At 39.7% G+C, this 18,119-nt stretch overlaps 2 protein-coding genes across 13 annotated transcripts in view; one reads left to right on the top strand and one right to left on the bottom strand.

Moving 5' to 3' along the window:
* Window positions 1-613, bottom strand: part of SRGAP2 (SLIT-ROBO Rho GTPase activating protein 2) — a 290,047-nt gene extending 289,434 nt beyond the window's left edge. For 7 of the 12 annotated variants that reach the window (XM_060178750.1, XM_060178744.1, XM_060178747.1 and 4 more), the window contains exon 1: window positions 59-288. The gene's annotated coding sequence lies outside the window, so the exon portion shown is untranslated. Of the gene's footprint in view, window positions 1-58; window positions 289-474 lie in introns of those variants that run through there. The other 5 variants (XM_060178745.1, XM_007523113.3, XM_060178749.1 and 2 more) reach the window with 1 other exon arrangement.
* On the top strand, window positions 568-14,278 carry FAM72A (family with sequence similarity 72 member A). Its single transcript, XM_007523116.2, has 4 exons — window positions 568-2,049; window positions 5,943-6,020; window positions 9,314-9,438; window positions 13,277-14,278. Exons 1-4 carry the CDS (start codon window positions 1,898-1,900, stop codon window positions 13,369-13,371), a joined length of 450 nt encoding a protein of 149 aa, XP_007523178.1. The 5' UTR covers window positions 568-1,897; the 3' UTR covers window positions 13,372-14,278.
* Window positions 14,279-18,119: the final 3,841 nt, after the last annotated feature.

The raw sequence follows: 18,119 nt of genomic DNA, 5'->3' as shown, positions 1-18,119 counted from the left end.
GCACTAGGTGCGAGGGCGGAGGGCCCGGAGACCCCCGTGAGCCGCACTGCTGGGGGACCTGAGTGAGTGCGGGGAGCCGGTGCACGCAGAGGAGCCGTTCAGGGGCCGGGAAGAGCCCCGGAAGCGATGCGAACACCCATCCCTCCGGTGCTAGGCTGCAGCGCGCCGGCCGCCGGGGACGCCGACACTGAGCCGGGGGAGGAGGCTGCGGGCGGCCGGCGGGGAGCAGAGGCCGATCCAGGCGGCGCGGCCGAGGGCGGGGAGACGCCGTCCGGAGAAGTATTATGGGCTGTTCCCGGAGAGCTGGAGCGGCTTAGGGGGAAGGGTCCGATGGGCTCCCGGAGACAGCACTGAGGCGACGCGGCCAGCAGCATCCGCGCCCTCTCCTTCCCGCCCCTGCCAAGGTCTGCTCAGAGGATTCCGCCGGCGAGCGGGCGAGCGGAGGAAGAAAAGGGACTGGACAGGAGCCTTTACCTGGCTCTGATGCGACGGGTCCCGGGGTCCCGGCTCCGCTTCCCTCTCAGCTCTCCTCTCCTCCCTTCCCCGCCACCCGCTTCTACGCAGTTCGGTCCCCCAGTCCCCAGAGAAGCCTGGCCAACTCCACAGGACCCCGCCGGGAAGAAAAACCCACCCCCTTGCCAATCACCGCCCGTTTTCCATCGACCGATGGGACCTGCAGCCAATAGAAAGAGCTGATCCCGAGAGCTCAGGAATGATGAGGCGGGGCTGGAGAAACTCAGTGTGACTCCACCCTCGAGGAGTGGTCACGGAGCAAGCTCCTCCCTGCGCCGCGGAACCCAAAGCAGAACTGGTGGGCGGGACTAAGGTGACACCTACAACCAAATACAAACCCTTAAGAGCAGGCGTGGCCAATAGAACTAAGGGGAGGGATGTTGCGGAGGATTCTAACCAGTAGAGAGTTAAAGGCTGGTGAGACTGTAGAACACCGTCCAATAAACATCGCGAGGGGCGTGCCCTGCTGGTTTCTTCAGGGGCGGTGTAGGGAGTAAGGCTAAAGAGGCAGGAGGCGGAGCCAAGATTGGCCAATCAGAAATCCAGAATGGTCTCCGCACCGTTACTTGGGCGGGGCGTGAGTTCTCCTGACCAGTAAACTTTCATCAGGGGAAGGCTTTGGAGGCTTCCAATGCGGGCGGTGGGCCAGCTCCCCTTCTCCCAATCAGTGCTCAGTGCTGGCAATTCAAACTGACAGCAGGTGAGGAAGGCACAGAGCGGAAGAGGGAGCAGAAAACGGCGTTGGTGACAGAGACCCTTTCTCCGATTGAGTCCCAGAGCTGACCTCTGCTCACCCCCCCACTGACGGCACCGCACAGTCCAGAGCGGCCGCTCCGGGAGAACCCTGAGGGGACGACGGGAGAGCGAAGAAAGGAGCGCCCGGAGGAGCAGCGCGAGCCGGCACGCCAGGGCCTGGCTGCGGGGACCCGCAGGGCGGGGCGGGGCGCGGCGCTGGGGGCTCACTGAGGAGAGTCCGAGTCCTGAGAAGTGAGGGAAAGTCCCCCGCGAGGAGGCGTGAACTGGGATCCGTGGAGGAACTGCGGCGCCCGAGGCAGGGACTCGATGCTGGGAGGGGACGGATTCCTGGAGGCGGAGGAGAAGCTTTAAAGGAGCCTGCTAGAGCGAGCTGAGGGCAGAGCCCAGGGGTTAAGCCGGAGGAGCTGAGTCCTCCTCCACCCCGAGTCTGAAGGAAAGCTGAATTGGCTTTTTTCTCTCCAGTGCAGACTCAATAAAGCCAGAGGCCTCATTTCCTCCCGCACACTTTAGGGCTTAGAACTCGAGGCCCCTCACAATTTGGTCTTTCGCCCGAGGGACTCCCCACGGGGAAGGGTTTTACTCCTGTTTGCACTTCCGAAACCTCACACCGCCTCCTGGTCGGAACGCCATGTCTGCCAGCATTTGTAGTTTCAAGGACCGGTGCGTGTCCACCCTGTGTTGTAAATTCTGCCAGCAGGTGCTCAGCTCTAGGGGCATGAAGGCTGTCTTGCTGGCTGATACTGAAATAGACCTTTTCTCTACAGACATCCCTCCTACCAAGTAAGTCGTGCTAGCGGCGGGCCTGGGGAGAGCGTCGTTGGGAGTCCGCGAGGAGGTCATCGTCTCTGGCTCCCGCCACGCCCAGCAGTCTAATGACCCCGTGGAGGGTAGCTCAGTGGGCGGACTGTCTGGACCAAGTCTGTGGTTAGCCGGGCTGTCCGTGCTGAGGTCAGCTGGAGTCACGTGGCGCATCTCTGAGGTCGGTTGGTGGCCGCACCCTGCCCAGCCGCCCACATCTGTAGATGAGTCCAGCACTGGACTCTAGGTACATCTGAGCAAGGTTTTCAGTACGGTTAGAGGAGTCTTTTAAGGGTTTTTTGTCTTCTGTCCATAAAGGTTTACAACACAACACATTCATAGCTCTCTGCCATTTGTTCTGGGTGTGCTCAATCAGAGCTGTGGTCCATCTGATTGATTCAGTGTAACTTTCTCAAAAATATCTTTTTCTGAGTGAGAAATTTAAATGGACTTTTATGAGATGAAATAGACTTGGACCTAAAAAAAAAAAAGCCTATTTTATTTTATAGTATATACATTTGTTTACATAAGTAAATCTTTTTTTTTTTTTGCCTCCAGGGTTATCGCTGATGCTCAGTGCCAGCGATAAATCCACTGTTCCTGGAGGCCATTATTTCCCTTTTTGTTGCCCTTGTTTATCGTTGCTGTTATTATTGTTGTTGTTACTGTTGGATAGAACAGAGAAATCGAGGGGGGAGACAAAGAGGGAGAGAGAAAGACAGACACCTGCAGACCTGCTTCACCACTTGGGAAGCGACCCCACACCCCCCATAGGTGGGGATCTGGGGGCTCGAACTAGGTTCCTTACACGGGTCCTTGCACTTCGCACCATATGCACTTAACCCGCTGCGCTACCGCCCAGCCTCCAATAAATCTTTATAAAATTTGTTTTCAGTCACTGTACAGTTTTGCTTGTACAGTTTTGAATTTGCTTCCTGGCCTGGGATGTGGGGCAGTGCCTAGAGCCTTTGTCTTAAAAGCAAGAATTTGCTTCCTGTTTGGAAATATAACCATTCTATTTAGCCCAAATATACCTTTTTTCTCTAGTTCTAGATGGTACATTTTCTTTTCATAGTTGATATATGTGTGCCCTATATAATTTTAGGTATCTCTTTATTGGAATTTACTTAATTATTAAAATAATAAAGTATTCAAGATATGGAGGAACAGCTATTCTTTGGACACAGAAGTGAAGGAAGCAGGCTAGTAGTCATAATACTTTAAATGTAACAGGCCTGTAGCTAGTTTCCATGTAGTACAGCACAACTGACCAGGTGAGAAGCCTCCAGTCCATTTCCAGCCCTGACACTGCACCCAGGGGTGCTATAGCAGTACTGTGCTCTTTCTCCCTGTCTCTCTCTCCCTCTCTCTCTCTTACACACACACTCTCTCTCTCTCTCTCTCTCTTTCGCTCTCTCTCTTTCTCTTTTGCCTGTGTGAGTGTAAGTATGAAAAATATGCCTTAAACCTTGAAAAATTCATTTTAAGTGAAATAAGTCAGAAACAAAAGGATGAGTATGGGATGATCTCACTCTCAGGCAGAAGTTGAAAAACAAGATCAGAAGAGAAAACACAAGTAGAACCTGAACTGGAATTGGCATGTTGCACCAAAGTAAAAGACTCTGGGGTGGGGGGAAGGGAGAATACAGGTCCAAAAAGGATGACAGAGGATCTAGTGGGGGTTGTATTGTTATGTGGAAAACTGAGAAATGTTATGCATGTACAAACTATTGTATTTACTGTCGAATATAAAACATTAATTCCCCAATAAAGAAATTTTTTAAAAAGAAAGAAAAATATGCCTTAAAGCTATGGGACTGCACATGCACAATGCCCCCAGGAAATTTCATAATAATGTAGAATCTTAAAATATATACAGGTTAAGGGGGTTGGGCAGTGACACACCCAACTGAGTACACATATTACCATGCACAAGAACCCGGGTTCAAGTCCTCAACTTCTCACCTGCAGTAGGCAAGCTTCATATGTGATGAAGCAGGTCTGCAGGTGTCTCTCCTCTCTTCCTCTCTATTTACCCCTCTCCTATCAATTTCCTTCTGACCTATCAAATAAAATAGAAAGAAAATGGGGGGGTGGCCACCAGGAGCAGTGAATTCTTGGGGTAGGCACCAGGGCCCACCAATAATGCTGGTGGCAATAACAAACATATATCATACTGAAATAAAACTTTGGACTTTTCCTCTCTTGAAAACTTTTCTGAATTGGTTCAAGTGTAGTCATGCCTAATGGCCAAGGCGAAGGTTCTCATTTATTGCGAAGATACACACAAATTTAAAATAATAACCCTTTTATCTAATGACTGTGGTAAGTTACAAGACAGTCATAAAGATGCCTCCGTGGTATAAATTGTTATAAGATAGTTTAAACAGAAGTGAGTAAGGTCTTTCTAACATCTACTCTCCTTTGTAAGAATTATAATGATGAATGAATGGTAGTAAATGAATATGTGCTAAGATATGTGCGAATCAATGAACATACAAGATTTTTAAATGGAAAGTTTGTTAGATATTTATAGCAGTTCACAAATATTAACTGACTTATAAAATATACTATATTTTTGCTTTTAAGTGTCTTAATTCTTTGATCCACATACTTTATGCTAAATCATAATCAAATGTACATTTGATTCAAGGATCTGAAAAATTAAAACCCTTGTACTTTGTTGGTGGGAATGTAAAATGGTACATTTGCTGTGGAAAACCATATGACAACTCCTCAAAAACTTGAGAACAGAATTACTATATAACATAGCAATCTCTCGGGCATATACCCAAAATAATCTGGTATAGAATCTAGAAAAGATATATGAATATCGATGGTCTTGGCAAAATTTTCACAATAGACGAGGGATAGAAGCAATACAAACATCCATCAACAGATGAGTAAATCAAAAAATGGTATATACATACAGTGAGACATTAATCAGCTTTAAAGAGGAAGATTATCCTGTTATATATTACAACATCAATGGATCTTGAGGATTGTATGTTAAGTGAAAGAAGCCTCTGACAAACAGACAAATACTGGATGATTCCACTTACATAGGGTATCTAAACTCATCAAACTCTTGAAAAATGAAAAATAAACACAACTTAAAAATGGTAGGAGAGGGAGTCGGGCTGTAGCGCAGCGGGTTAAGCGCAGGTGGCACAAAGCACAAGGACCGACATAAGGATCCCAGTTCGAACCCCGGCTCCCCACCTGCAGGGGAGTTGCTTCACAGTCGGTGAAGCTGGTCTGCAGGTGTCTCTCTTTCTCTCCTCCTCTCTGTCTTCCCCTCCTCTCTCCATTTCTCTCTGTCCTATCCAACAACGACAACAATAATAATAACTACAACAATAAAAAACAAGGGCAACAAAAGGGAATAAATAAATAAAATAAATATTAAAAAAAAATTTTTTTTAAATGGTAGGAGAATGGTGGTTGCTAGGAAGGGTCTAGGAGGCAGGAAACCTAGGGAGCTACTTAGTGAATACAGTTTTGCAAGATGAAAATGGTTTGGAGTGAAGTTGTACAACCATGTATATACACTTAACACTTAAAAATTAGATAAGTAAATCTGTGTCTGTCTGTCTCCATCTCTGTCCCTTCTCAATTTCTCTATCTCTATCCAAAGTAAATAAATAATATAAAAAAATAAGTAAATCTCAGACTTTGGTGGTAGGTGTGGTATGGAACTATACCCTATAATCTTATAGCCCACTATTGATCACAAATAAAAAATGGAAAAAAATAACATATTTTTAAAAAATAAAAGAAGTAAATCCTAGGTTGTGCCCTATAAACTATTTGGGGATCTACATTTTTAACAATTCTTAAGTACATTTAATTATCTCTTTTTTTTCTTTCCACAGTACAGTGGACTTCATTGGGAGATGCTATTTCACTGAAATCTGCAAATGTAAACTGAAAGACATTGCCTGTTTAAAATGGTAATTTGTGACACTATTCTAGATTGCCCTGGGTTTGGGAGATGGATGTTGACACCAAAGCATAGAGAAATGTTCTGTGGGCTGCATCTAGTGATGGTTGTGACATATGCAATGAGCCACTGAGAAACCATTTGTCACTTAAAGCTATGCTTAAGTGCTTTACTTTGAAAAGTATTTTGGAAGTGCTTTACATTTGTTCATTATTTAGTGATTTTAAAAAATACATTCATAAACATCTGCTTTAATTTTCAGAATTAGGCAGTGTGGTTTGCAGTAAGGGGGAACACTTGAATATATAGTCATAAAAATTAGGCCTGAGCCCTGATTCTACCTTTATTTTTCACTTATTTTTATGTGATATTAAGTAAATTATTTAAACCTCTTAAACTGTTTCCACATTTAATTTGTATCTTATGAAAATAGGTATTTAATAAGCTAAAATCTATCTTCTGAAGATAAAAATTAAGGTATCTATTTATCTTGTAGAATTGTCAAGATCACCTGAATGTTAAAAAAAACTTAGTAAACTACATTGCAGCACATATGAACAGTATTTGTGGGTCTTTTGCTCTGTTTTAGTATTATACTTTATTTGTTATAGCATTATTTATTTATCATGACATTTTATTGAGAAAATGTCATTTTATAAGTCTGAAGTTGTCTCGGGTACAATTTCACAACTCCCCAAAATGAAAGCTGTTTCTTTGAGAGGTGAAGAGACATGAGAACTAGAGAGTCTTGAATGTTATTTGTCTCATTTTAGAGAGAAAAAAATTGAGATCTTCTCATTTTGATTATACAGTGTAGTCCTAACAATTTAAATTAGAACATTCTTCATAATGTGCTGGTGCCTATTTCACTGTCATTCATTCAAGTTATATATACATTGAATGAGACCCTACCACATCCTGGTCATTGTTGTGGGAGCTGCAAATAAAGCAATAAATAAGACAAAGTCACTGGCCTTTGTACACTATTTTCTAGTGGCAAGATAACCAATCATTCAAGAAGAGATTTAGATAAATAATATATCTAATAGGGTAGGAAGTGCTCCAAAAAAGATAATAAATGATAGACAGTAGGGAAGAGCGAGTTTAGATAGAATGATCAGGGAAGCCATATCATGAGAAGGTAAAATTAGAGTCAGATCCTAAAAATTGAGAAAGAACCAGAATAAGGATGGTCTAGGCTGAGAAAATAGCAAGAGCAATCCAAGACAAGAATAAATCTCAATTATTGAAGGCTTAAAAAGTGGAAGGCCAGTGTGGATGAAACAGTATGTGCATTAGGAGAATGCTATGGGTAGGTTAGAGATAGATGTAATCAAACCATGATCTAGGATAACTGTAGTAAGATTAACAAACAAACATAAGGGTTATTAATGGAATATTTTACATTCTAGTTTCCATTCTTATTCCTTTGAAATTTGGTGTACATTTTATACTTATAGCACATCTCATTTCAGCCTAGTCACATTTAAAGTGCACAACAACCCTTGGGATTTAGAATATAGGGCAGAAAGACATCTGGGTTGTTTCCTCCCATCAAACCAGAACAAAAGAAACATTCCTATTCCCTAAGTTGTGAATTTTGGCAGCCTTTAGGGGAGAGTCTGGAGCTTCCTTAGGCAGTCATTTCTGTTCACCCCAAAAGAGATTCAGCACATGAGACACAAGGACCACTGGGTCTGGAGAAGACTCAGTAAGCTCCTCTCAGTCACATCAACTAAGTCTTGTGACTGGTGGCTATTGTTTTGGACAAGATAGATCTAGACCTTAATGTGAAGGATTTGCTTTGTTTTTATTTTCAATTCTGGCCAAAGGGAAGCCATTGGAGAAGTTTTCACAAGGGAGCAAAAAATGATCTGATATCTTTACTAAAATCTGTTAGCTCTCACTTGGCTATGCTCAAGAGACATTAATTGAACAAATGGCTGAGTGACTGGTAGCTGTGGATGATAATGAAAGCATAGAATTTACACTTACAAGATAGATTATGACAGCTGTCAGTCCTAGTTCAAGAACAACTCCCACTGTCAATATTTTGCCTTTCAAGCAGACATTTTTGGTGTATCTTTACCTTTTATAGGGGTTCTTTATAGGACCTCACAAAAAACAGCTGCCTACCATATCTTAGAGGGTGAGAACAAGCTTAAACTAAAGCTTTACAACTTAAGTTATAAATGGTTAATTTTGTCAGTTTTCCTATAGAAAGTATGAACCACTGGCCAGGTGGTGTGCACCTATTGAGTGTACACATTACCAAGTACCCAGGTTCAAGACCCCACTCCCCTTCTATAGGGGGAAGCTTCATGAGCGGTGAAGTAGACCTGCAGGAGTCTCACTTTCTCTCTCCCTCTCTATTGTCCTCTCAATTTCTCTCTGTCCTATAAAAAAAAATATGTGTGCATTTGTATGTTAATTTGAAAAAAAGTATGAACCAAATCATGGTATGTAGTTTAAAGTACTTACAATTGGATGGAAGACAGTAAAAACTTTTGCAAGTTTCTCTCAAAGCTGTGGATTTGTTTTCTGAATTCCTTCAAACACCAGAACTAAAATTAGAGCAGCCAGCTTGTATTTGGTTTGCAGAGGCTCATGCAGTCTTCCTACTCCACCATCTGTTGAAACAGTTTTTAAGTAATATCATGGAACTAGAACATGTAGGAACCAATCATCCACAGTCCTGTAAATATCAAAAAACCTTAGTGCACAGCACTGAATTTATTTAATTTTTTTTCTTATTAAACAGATTAATTTTAGGTAATTTACAGAATAAGTCACAACCTTACAAATATCTAGTTATAGAAGCTAGCTTCTGAAGGGTGAATTCATATAATAATACTAGCAAAGAAATTAAGAATGTGTTAGTATCTTTTCCTTTATCTAAAGATTGCTTTCTTAGTTGCCAGTAGTACTATAACCAGTGACAAAGTAACTCTCATCCCAAAGATTTCAGTGATGGAGGTTGTTAGAAGAAACTGAGGTCTTTACTATTTACAGTAGCACATAAAAATGCTTATATGGGGGCCAGATGGTGGCATAATTAGTTAAGTACAAACAGTAAGTGCATAAGAATCCAGGTTCAAGCCCCTGATCCCCATCTGCAGAGGGAAAATTTCACAGGTGGTGAAATAGGGCTGCAGGTGTCTCTGTCTCTTTCCCTCTCTGCCTCCCCCCCCCTCAATTTCTCTCTGACACTATACAATAATAAATAAATAAAATATAGGGATTAAAATTTAAATGCTTTTATGACCAGATATTACATGGTATCTAATAATATTTGTTTTTTAGTGGGAACATTGTAGGTTATCATGTGATTGTTCCATGTTGTTCCTGCCTTCTTTCCTGCAATAATGGACACTTCTGGATGTTTCACAGCCAAGCTGTTTATGGTATCAACAGACTAGATCATACTGGTAAGAAACTATTGACTTGGGCTGCATAGCTAGCATAATGGTTATGCAAAAAGTTTCATGCTTGAGGTGCCAAAAGTCCCAGGTTCAATCCCCAGCACCATCATAAGCCAGAGCTAGGCAGTGCTCTAGTGTAATTTATATATCCTCTGACAGTCTGCTAAAATTTCTCTCAAACTAGGTGAACAAAAATCCCAATAGATAATTTCCCAATTCCTGGAAGGCCTTCTTACTTGGGACGCATTCACTAGAGTGAAACTTTAATCATTTTATCCTGAATATTCATTTACAGAAACTATTGGCAAAAATTCATAACCATTTCTATTTTTAGCATTGTATTTAGGAGCTTCTTGATTTTCTTAATATCTCAATTGCTCTAAATTACTACCACAATACATATCATGACTCCAATGAATCAAGGAAAATTGTAGATTTGATTGTGTGTGTGTGTGTGTGTGTGTATCCATGCAACGAAAGGAAGGGAGATGGGGGTTGTAGAGAGTTAAGAAGGAGGATAACTAAGTAGCCACTGTACTTAGTGATGTAGTGATGTTACTTCAGGATAAAAATGGATTTTTTGACATCTGTATTAAAAAATTATGATGGAATTTTAGTTAAGAAAAATACCTAATATCATTATGTTATACTGTTTAGCAGAAAAACAACCAACCAATTCTTAAAGAATATTAATAGAATAAATGTAGCCATTGAGTTTTTATATAGGACACATGCTTTTCTTTCTCTTTTGATAATCTCTGAATTTTACCACTCCAGACTGATTTTCTCAGGTAGAGACAGAGAGACAGGAAAAGAAACCACAGCATCAAAGGTTCCTTCAATACAGGGTAGGTCCAGGTTGGAAAGTGAACCTTGCACATTGCAAAGTAGTGTACTCTTCAAGTGAGCTATTTTTGTGCCCCTAGAACACATGCTTTCCAATGTCTAATACCTGTCTAAAACCCATCTTGACTTTAAGAAACCTGTGCCTTCCAAGTTTTAAAATGTGTGTTAGTCTTCTTCAGAAGTTCAAACATACTCATTAAACAAACAAACAAAGAAAGATCATGAATTATAAGCTAGGCTGTTAGGATCTTTAAACCCTCCAATCATGCTTGGATTTTTGTACTCTGAACTTTTTTTTATCACCTGGTATTCAGTTATGGCTTTCAGCTCTTCATTGGAGAATCTTAACTCAAGGCTCTACAATGTTAAGTAGGTTATTTCTAAACAAAGACTTATCTGAACCCCCTAAATGAGTCAGTGGGCTGTAGGCACCCTGTTTAGGCCTCCTATGTTGTTTGTGTTGCTTATTGGAAACATTAAAGAAAGGTTCTACTTTTATCCTATTTTTCCTGTTTCTCAGAATTTAAAACACAAGGTGAAGATTTTTCAGTTTTGATTTACTTTTCAATATTGGTCAATTTTTCAATGATAAAAGCCCAACATGTTTCCATTTGCAATGAATCTAATCCATGAGAAACAGATGGATCACAGGATTTCCTTTCTCACTTCTTAACAGAGAAAGGAAGGTGCTGCTTCTGTCAGATCCAATCTCTTAGTTTGTTTTTTGTCCTTTGAACCAATTGTGCCAAACTACTCATGTCTCTGAGCACTGACTCCAAAAATATCAAACTTCTTTGTGACTCTATTATTGAGGTTTAAAGCAAGAATTTCTAAAGGATTGGTATAAATCAGGGTTCCTAATGGTATTGGAACTGTCCTTGAGTCACCTAAATTTGCAACATCAAAGGAATATATACAGAAACTTTAAAAATTTTTAGAATTGAAAGGGTCCCAACAAATCTAGTCTAGTCTTCTCATATAGATCTGATTTCTCAAAACTTTGTTGAGGAGATTTGGGAAACTTTATTTCATATTTCCTGGGATTTATAATAAGTGACCTGAAAGGCAGATTGACTTAAGCTTTCCATTACCTTTAAAGGATTCCAGCGATGTCTTAGATCACAGCTTAGTAACTCTACTGTTCTGTCCGCTCTTCAGTGTCATGTTACCAAAGGCAGAGAATCATTCATTCTTGAAGTGTGTATGTGTGTGTTTGTGTAAGGTGGGGGGATCCTATTATAAACAATGTATATCTCCACCAGCAAAAAAAAACTAAACTTTTACCTAGTTAGATTCCAGTTTCTCAACCAAGAGGTAGCTGGTTAATCCCGTTCTTTCAACAATGCAACAGTGCACATACTTGGGCATGTGTTTAAGTGGGCAGATAGGAGAAGGGGGGAGTGATAGGCTATATTTGCAATATATTCAAGTCTATACAATGGAATATTCTATAAACAGGAAAAAATAATATATAAATTCACATACCTGAAACACTGGTAAATCTGAAAAAGAGTACACAAAACAATACATGTTGTCTGTGGTTTTACCCACTTGTAATAAAAGTGGCAACAAGATTCTATGGCATACTGGCAGTGGTGGGAATTAAGCTGAAATTAAATCTGCAAACCCCTACTCATTGCAGTCCACTTTGTGTCTGCTTTCTCACTGGAGGGAGAGCAGTTAAGTCCTAAGTAGCTAAGTCCTCCTTATGTCCACACTGACAAATGGACAGCTTGAAGATTGCTTTTCTTGTTGGCTTTTCATGTTAGGCACTCCTATAAGTCAACTAATAATGGCATAAATAGTTTAGTTGTTTAGTACCTTCAGATTACACTATAGAACACAAATAAAACATCTCATTATCTCATTATCTTCTACCATACATGTGGTCTGTCTTGCACTTTCCACCTGTGTTGGATTCTTCAGTGTGAAGTCTGACTATTGTTTCATGATGAGTTTTTAGATTGTTATTTTGTTTATTGTATTGATAGCTACAGCCTAGTCCTAAAATTTATAATTCTATCTTAAGAGATAGAACTTTTGCTTCTAGACAAAAACCCACTGACTTGCTCCAAAATAATGCTTTGGGGTGGGGGGTGGGGGTTGCAGAAGTATGTATGTATTTATTTTTATAAGAGATACCATGACACTGCTCATCTCTAGCATATGACACTATAGTGGCTCAAACCTAAGTCCTTACGCATGCAAAACCTGTGCTCTGGCATCCTGAGATATCTCCCAACCCCCTTGCCTCTTTCTCTAGTCAGAAAAAAAAAGAGAGGGTACCACCTACTTATTGAAAAGACAGCAAGACTTACCTAGGCTTTTTATTGCATTCTCCAAAAAGATATTCTTGTGAGGTCTGTACTTTTTTTAAAAAAAAATTTTATTTATAAAAAGGAAACATTGACAAAACCATAGGATAAGAGGGGTATAACTTCACACAGTTTCCACAACCAGACCTCTGTATCCCATCCCCTCTCTTGATAGCTTTCCTACTCTTTAACCCTCTGGTAGTATAGACCCAAGATCATTGTGGGATGCAGAAGGTTGAAGGTCTGGCTTCTGTAATTGCTTCCCCACTGAACATGGGCATTGACAAGTCGATCCACATTGCCAGCCTGTCTCTCCCTAATGGGGAAGGGCTCTGGGGAAGCGAAGTTCCAAGGCACATTGGTGGGGGTGTTTTTGAAAACTGTTGGTCTATTTGAAAATTCTGGCATAATGTAGATGGAGGAAGAATTTGAGTAAATGAACTCCTGAAATACTTTTGAATTCTAAGATCCTCAAATTCAACCTGTTCCTTGAAATGTTTTGAAGAATGTTAAAGATGTGTACTGTTAGATGCTTTTACTTGTGGGGCTTTCTTTAATAGCTTTTCTCTTTACTATTAACACTATGGCTTAATTTAAGAATGTCACCAAATAAAGTACTATGTATCATATTTGAGTTGTAACAGTAGTCAGCAGTGAATAATTTTATGACCTTTTATTTTCAGGTGTAAACTTCCTACTTTGGGGCAATTTGCCAGAGACCGAAGAGAGTATGGAGGAAGACATGTTAGATATCTCAGCAGAGGAATGTATTAGATGAGTGGAACTATGATAACTGTTATTAGCAATGTTTTTCCTATTTAAGATATATATATATATATATGTGTGTGTGTATATATATATACATATATGGATTATCTTTATGATTGTTAATAAGGATTTGCCAGTGACTCCTTTTTTTAAAAAAAGGGGGGGACATTTCTTGATTGATTGATTTGCTGTCTCAAATTAATTACCTCAGTTTAATTTAAGCTAATGAAGTCATTTTCTTGTACTTCTATTTCTTTTTCCTGTCTCCACCCCTTACCCCATATATGTGTATCCTTAAATTCAGAGACAATTTTTTCATTTGTTATTTAGCTACTTCTGGTCTGGGTGTTCTTACAATCAAATTTAGATACTGTTAATTTTACATATTTGAGTACGGGGTATTAGTGCCTATTCTTTTTTTTTTTTTAATTTGTGATTTAATAATGTTTGACAAGATTGTGGTTTAAGAGTGGTACAATTCCATACAATACCCACCACCATCCCCTCCACTGGAAACTTCCCCATTTTTTATCTCTCTGGGATAAATGGAAGGTTCGACTTCTGTAACTGCTTCTCTGCTGAACATAGATGTTGGCAGGTTGATATATAGCCCCAGCCTGTTCCTGTCTTTCCCTAGTTGGGTAGGACTCTGGGGAGGTGAGGTTCCAGGACACCTTGGTGAGGTCGTCTGCCCAGTGCCTATTCTTAAATTAACTATCTATATATTATTGCATGTAATAGTGCATACATATGTCAAACTCAAGTGGAAATGAAGACTTAACATGGAATTTTAAAACAGGCCAGTAGGTTATATGGATATTATTTATGTTAAAGTAGTGATAAGTCCTTTAAGACTAAGATGGAGTGAGACTACAAATCAGCAGATCGTTTAAGTGAAAACTTTTTTAAAAATATGTGACATAATCCTATTGACCCATGAGAAAGTTAGAAATATGAGCTTGTCAATTATCAGTATATAATGCTACCTATATAATTTATTTACATTCTTCTAAAGTAGCATGTATATTATAGTATGAATTCCAGTCTTTTAAGTTATCCCACTCTGGGGCATTCTCTATGATAGCAAATTTTAGATAAGTTGTCTCAGTTCCAACTCTCAAATAGAAAAATATGTAAGTAAATAAATAGTTAACTTGAGCCATTCTACATTATTAAAATTTTTTGTCTTATTTATAAAGCTGCATTTTAGAGCCACACAGGAATAAAAATTGGGATAGTGTTTGATTCTGGATTTATGTAAAGTTAAAATCAAAGAGTTGGGCCAGGTGTTGACACACCTGGTTGAGAGCACATGTTACAATATGCAAGGACCAGGATTCTATCTTCCAGTCTCCACCTGCAGGGGGAAAGCTTTGCAAGTGGTGAAGCAGTGCTGCAGGTGTCTCTTTTTCTCTCTCCCTCTCTCTCCCTACCCTCTTGATTTCTGGCTGTGTCTATCCAATAAGTAAAGATAATAAAAAAAAAATAAAAAAGAAACTTTTTTTTAAAAAAGTGTTATTGCTTTAACTGATATCTCAGCTGCAGCTATCTTGACAATAGTGATACAGTCAGACTGAGTTGAGATTTTATAAATAAAGTTTGTCCTAAAAATGACCATTTTGCAAATAAAGTTCTAAAACTCACCAATCTCCTTTCAATTTTTTTTCCTACAATCATGAAAGTATACAGTATGAGTTAACACTTATGGGATGCTTGCTATGTGAGTGACTATTATTCTAAGTACATTGCACATTTTGATCTGGTATCCCACACAACAAATCCATAAGGCAAGTACCATTAGCATTCCTCTTTTTATTGATATAAAAGGTGAGGTATTGAGAGACTAAATAACTTATTCAAGGTCACACAAAATTGTCAGAAGTTTTAACAGACTCAGAGTCAAACTGAGAATAATTTTAGTTATCCAGGATACATGCTGGGTAAGTATCTTGTTACATATCCTAGTGATTATTTTAAGGTTGAATAACATGTCCTGTGGGAGTTAGGCAGTAGCATAGCAGGTTAAACGTAGGTGGCGGAAAAGTACAAAGACCAGCATAAGGAACCAGTTCGAGCCCTAGGCTCCCCACCTGCAGGGGAGTCACTTCACAAGCGGTGAAGTAGGTCTGCAGGTGTCTATCTTTCTCTCCCCCTCTCTGTCTTCCACTCCTCTCTCCAATTCTCTGTGTCCTATCTAACAATGATGACATCAGTAACAACAATAATAACTACAACAATGAAAAAAACAAAGGCAACAAAAAGTAAAATAAAATAAATAAATTTAAAAAAATTTTAATTTGAATAACATGGTCTGAATCTTAAAGTAAATGTGAACTATGGAACTAATTGCTATAAACTAAAATAAGAGATGCATCAAGAAATGCTGTTACTAGGATCTGGAAAACTGTTCCAAGCTGTCCCAATTTCAGGACCCATCTTCCTCAGGTGGAACATAGAGTATGTTGTCCATCCTCCCTTCAGAAGATGGAACCTTCTCTACCATTGTTGATTCAAGTTGAGGGCAAGGTCCTATAGGGCCCACATAGGGGTCTATTGTGTTGTTCCTAATAGAGATGATGGTAATATTGGGGAGAGGGATTCAATTAAGATCTAGGCCCATCATGCCTGTTTGGGAATCTCAGGACTCCCTGAATAGGGCCCCAGCTGATGGGGTGGCCTGATAGTGACTAAAGAGTCATCATTAAAGTATGCTAGTTTCTTGCCCTTATTCAGCTTTTGCAGTCCTTGCTTTGATGAGGTTAGCTTTGAAGTGAGTGAGAGAACTGTAATAGGAAGTAGGTGAGGAGGGTATCTAAGTCTAGGGAGACACTATTTCATTATGAACTTGATACTGACTCACTACAGATTATTGTGTACTTTTGCTTTCAGGTATATATTCTGCCCCAATTTATGGCTACATGTGAACATATGCTCTATCTCATGGGACCTGGTCTATATCTAGGATTTGGGACTTTGTTAGGAAGTGAACCACCTGGAATAGAATTGGAGAATACTATGAAAGGAAAGGTCTCACCCAAGTAATGAGGGTGAAGTGTTGACATTCCATGCCTGATGTCTCTGGACACAGTATGAAGTGAAGCATGCTGAGCTGGTACTCATTGCACTGATTAGGTTGGGATCGGCAGATGCAATATCATTTGGTATGAATTGAGAGAAGCATGAAGGAAAGTGAGTCCCCAGCCTATAGGTTCCAGGAATGGGGGAATCTAGGCTCTATAGAGGAAGGGGGAGGTTCGAACCAGATCCTTAACGCTGGTCCTTGTGCTTGGCGCCATGTGCGCTTAATCTGCCGCGCTACCGTCCAACTCCTGACAAGGGTTTTTAAATATCTGCCTTATTTGCCATTGGAAGTCTAGCTATTGAGGTTTTCAAACAGAAGAATAAGACAATCAGACTTAAGATGTTAACACTGATGGTACAGTGGAACACTTCTGTATATTCTGAGTGTCTAGTCTTTCACACAACATCTGCTCTCCACTGGACATGCCTTCCCCTCCTCCTTCTTCATCTTGTCATTCATGAAGTTCAAGGAAGTGACAAGTGAGTCATCAATTCACTCACTATGGCTTTTTTTTTTTCTGCTATATATTTTTCAAGTCAATTTCTCAAACTCCCAACTCAGGATCTGTGATGACATATTGAATAGGGTCTAATATTGAAGACATAAAATTTTTAATAGCTCTGGTTCTGAACACCAAGTCTTTAAATATTATTCATCTAAAGATATTACCTTACAAAGAACTCTTCTTTTGGCCTAAGAGTTATATGCCATTGATAAAGAAAAATAAATAATAAATATTGCTTTTCTTTTGTGAGGAGAAGGTGACTATGATACATAAGTTATGACATGTAAAGCAACTAACTAGACCATAAATATGACTTGGGGAAAAGTAGGAGAGGATGTGAATCAAATAATTTTGTTTCAGTGGTGGACTGCTCCATGAAGGCTTTCCTTATTTTAACATTTTTGCTTATAACAGGAAATGGTTTCCTTCCCCCCCCCTTTTTTTTTAAACCTTAAAACAGCCTAAACCATAGTTTCTTTCTTGCCTGGTGTTGAATGCATGCCAAATCTACCCTAAGCTGCACAGATGGAAAAAATTAGTCTGTGTCTGTGGTACCTCGGGGGTTGAATATTTTTAGTACACAAATCTTTAACTCAGTACTCCTTTTTCCAAGATTGGCACAGAATCATTTTATAGTTATCCAATAGATAAACTTACTAAGCTAAAAATTGACACTGTCATGCATTACTAATTATCCCTCTATAATTTATTGTGAGCTTTTACATACAGCTTAATTTCACCCTCAGTATAAATTTGGGGGTTATTTCTACTTTACAAATTAAGAACGAAAACCTTAGTCTCATACCAGAGAATTAAAGAATTTAAGCTTGAGATGAACCACAGTTCACCTCTTCTTGTATTCAGGTTCTTTCCTACCTTCCTATCCCATCTGACCTTCCTATTTCATCCTATACCTAAATCTATATTTCTTTCACTGTAAAGCTCAGGACACATTTTCTTGGACTTTCAACCTCAAAGACTAGTTGCTTTCATTATTTAATCCATTCAGTAAGTATTTGTTGAGTGCCTTTTAAACTTTTAATGTTTTGTTCTATTTTTTTATTTGTTATTAATAGTTTGTTACAAGATTGTAAGATTACAATGTATAGTTTCACACCACACCCACCACCAAAGTTCTGTATGCCCAAAGATAACCACCATAGTTTTCACA

This window comes from Erinaceus europaeus, chromosome 19 (assembly GCF_950295315.1).
Source record: "Erinaceus europaeus chromosome 19, mEriEur2.1, whole genome shotgun sequence".
In the NCBI taxonomy this organism is placed as follows: domain Eukaryota; kingdom Metazoa; phylum Chordata; class Mammalia; order Eulipotyphla; family Erinaceidae; genus Erinaceus; species Erinaceus europaeus.
Note: the sequence above shows the minus strand (reverse complement) of the source record. Positions and strands in the feature narration are given on the sequence as shown.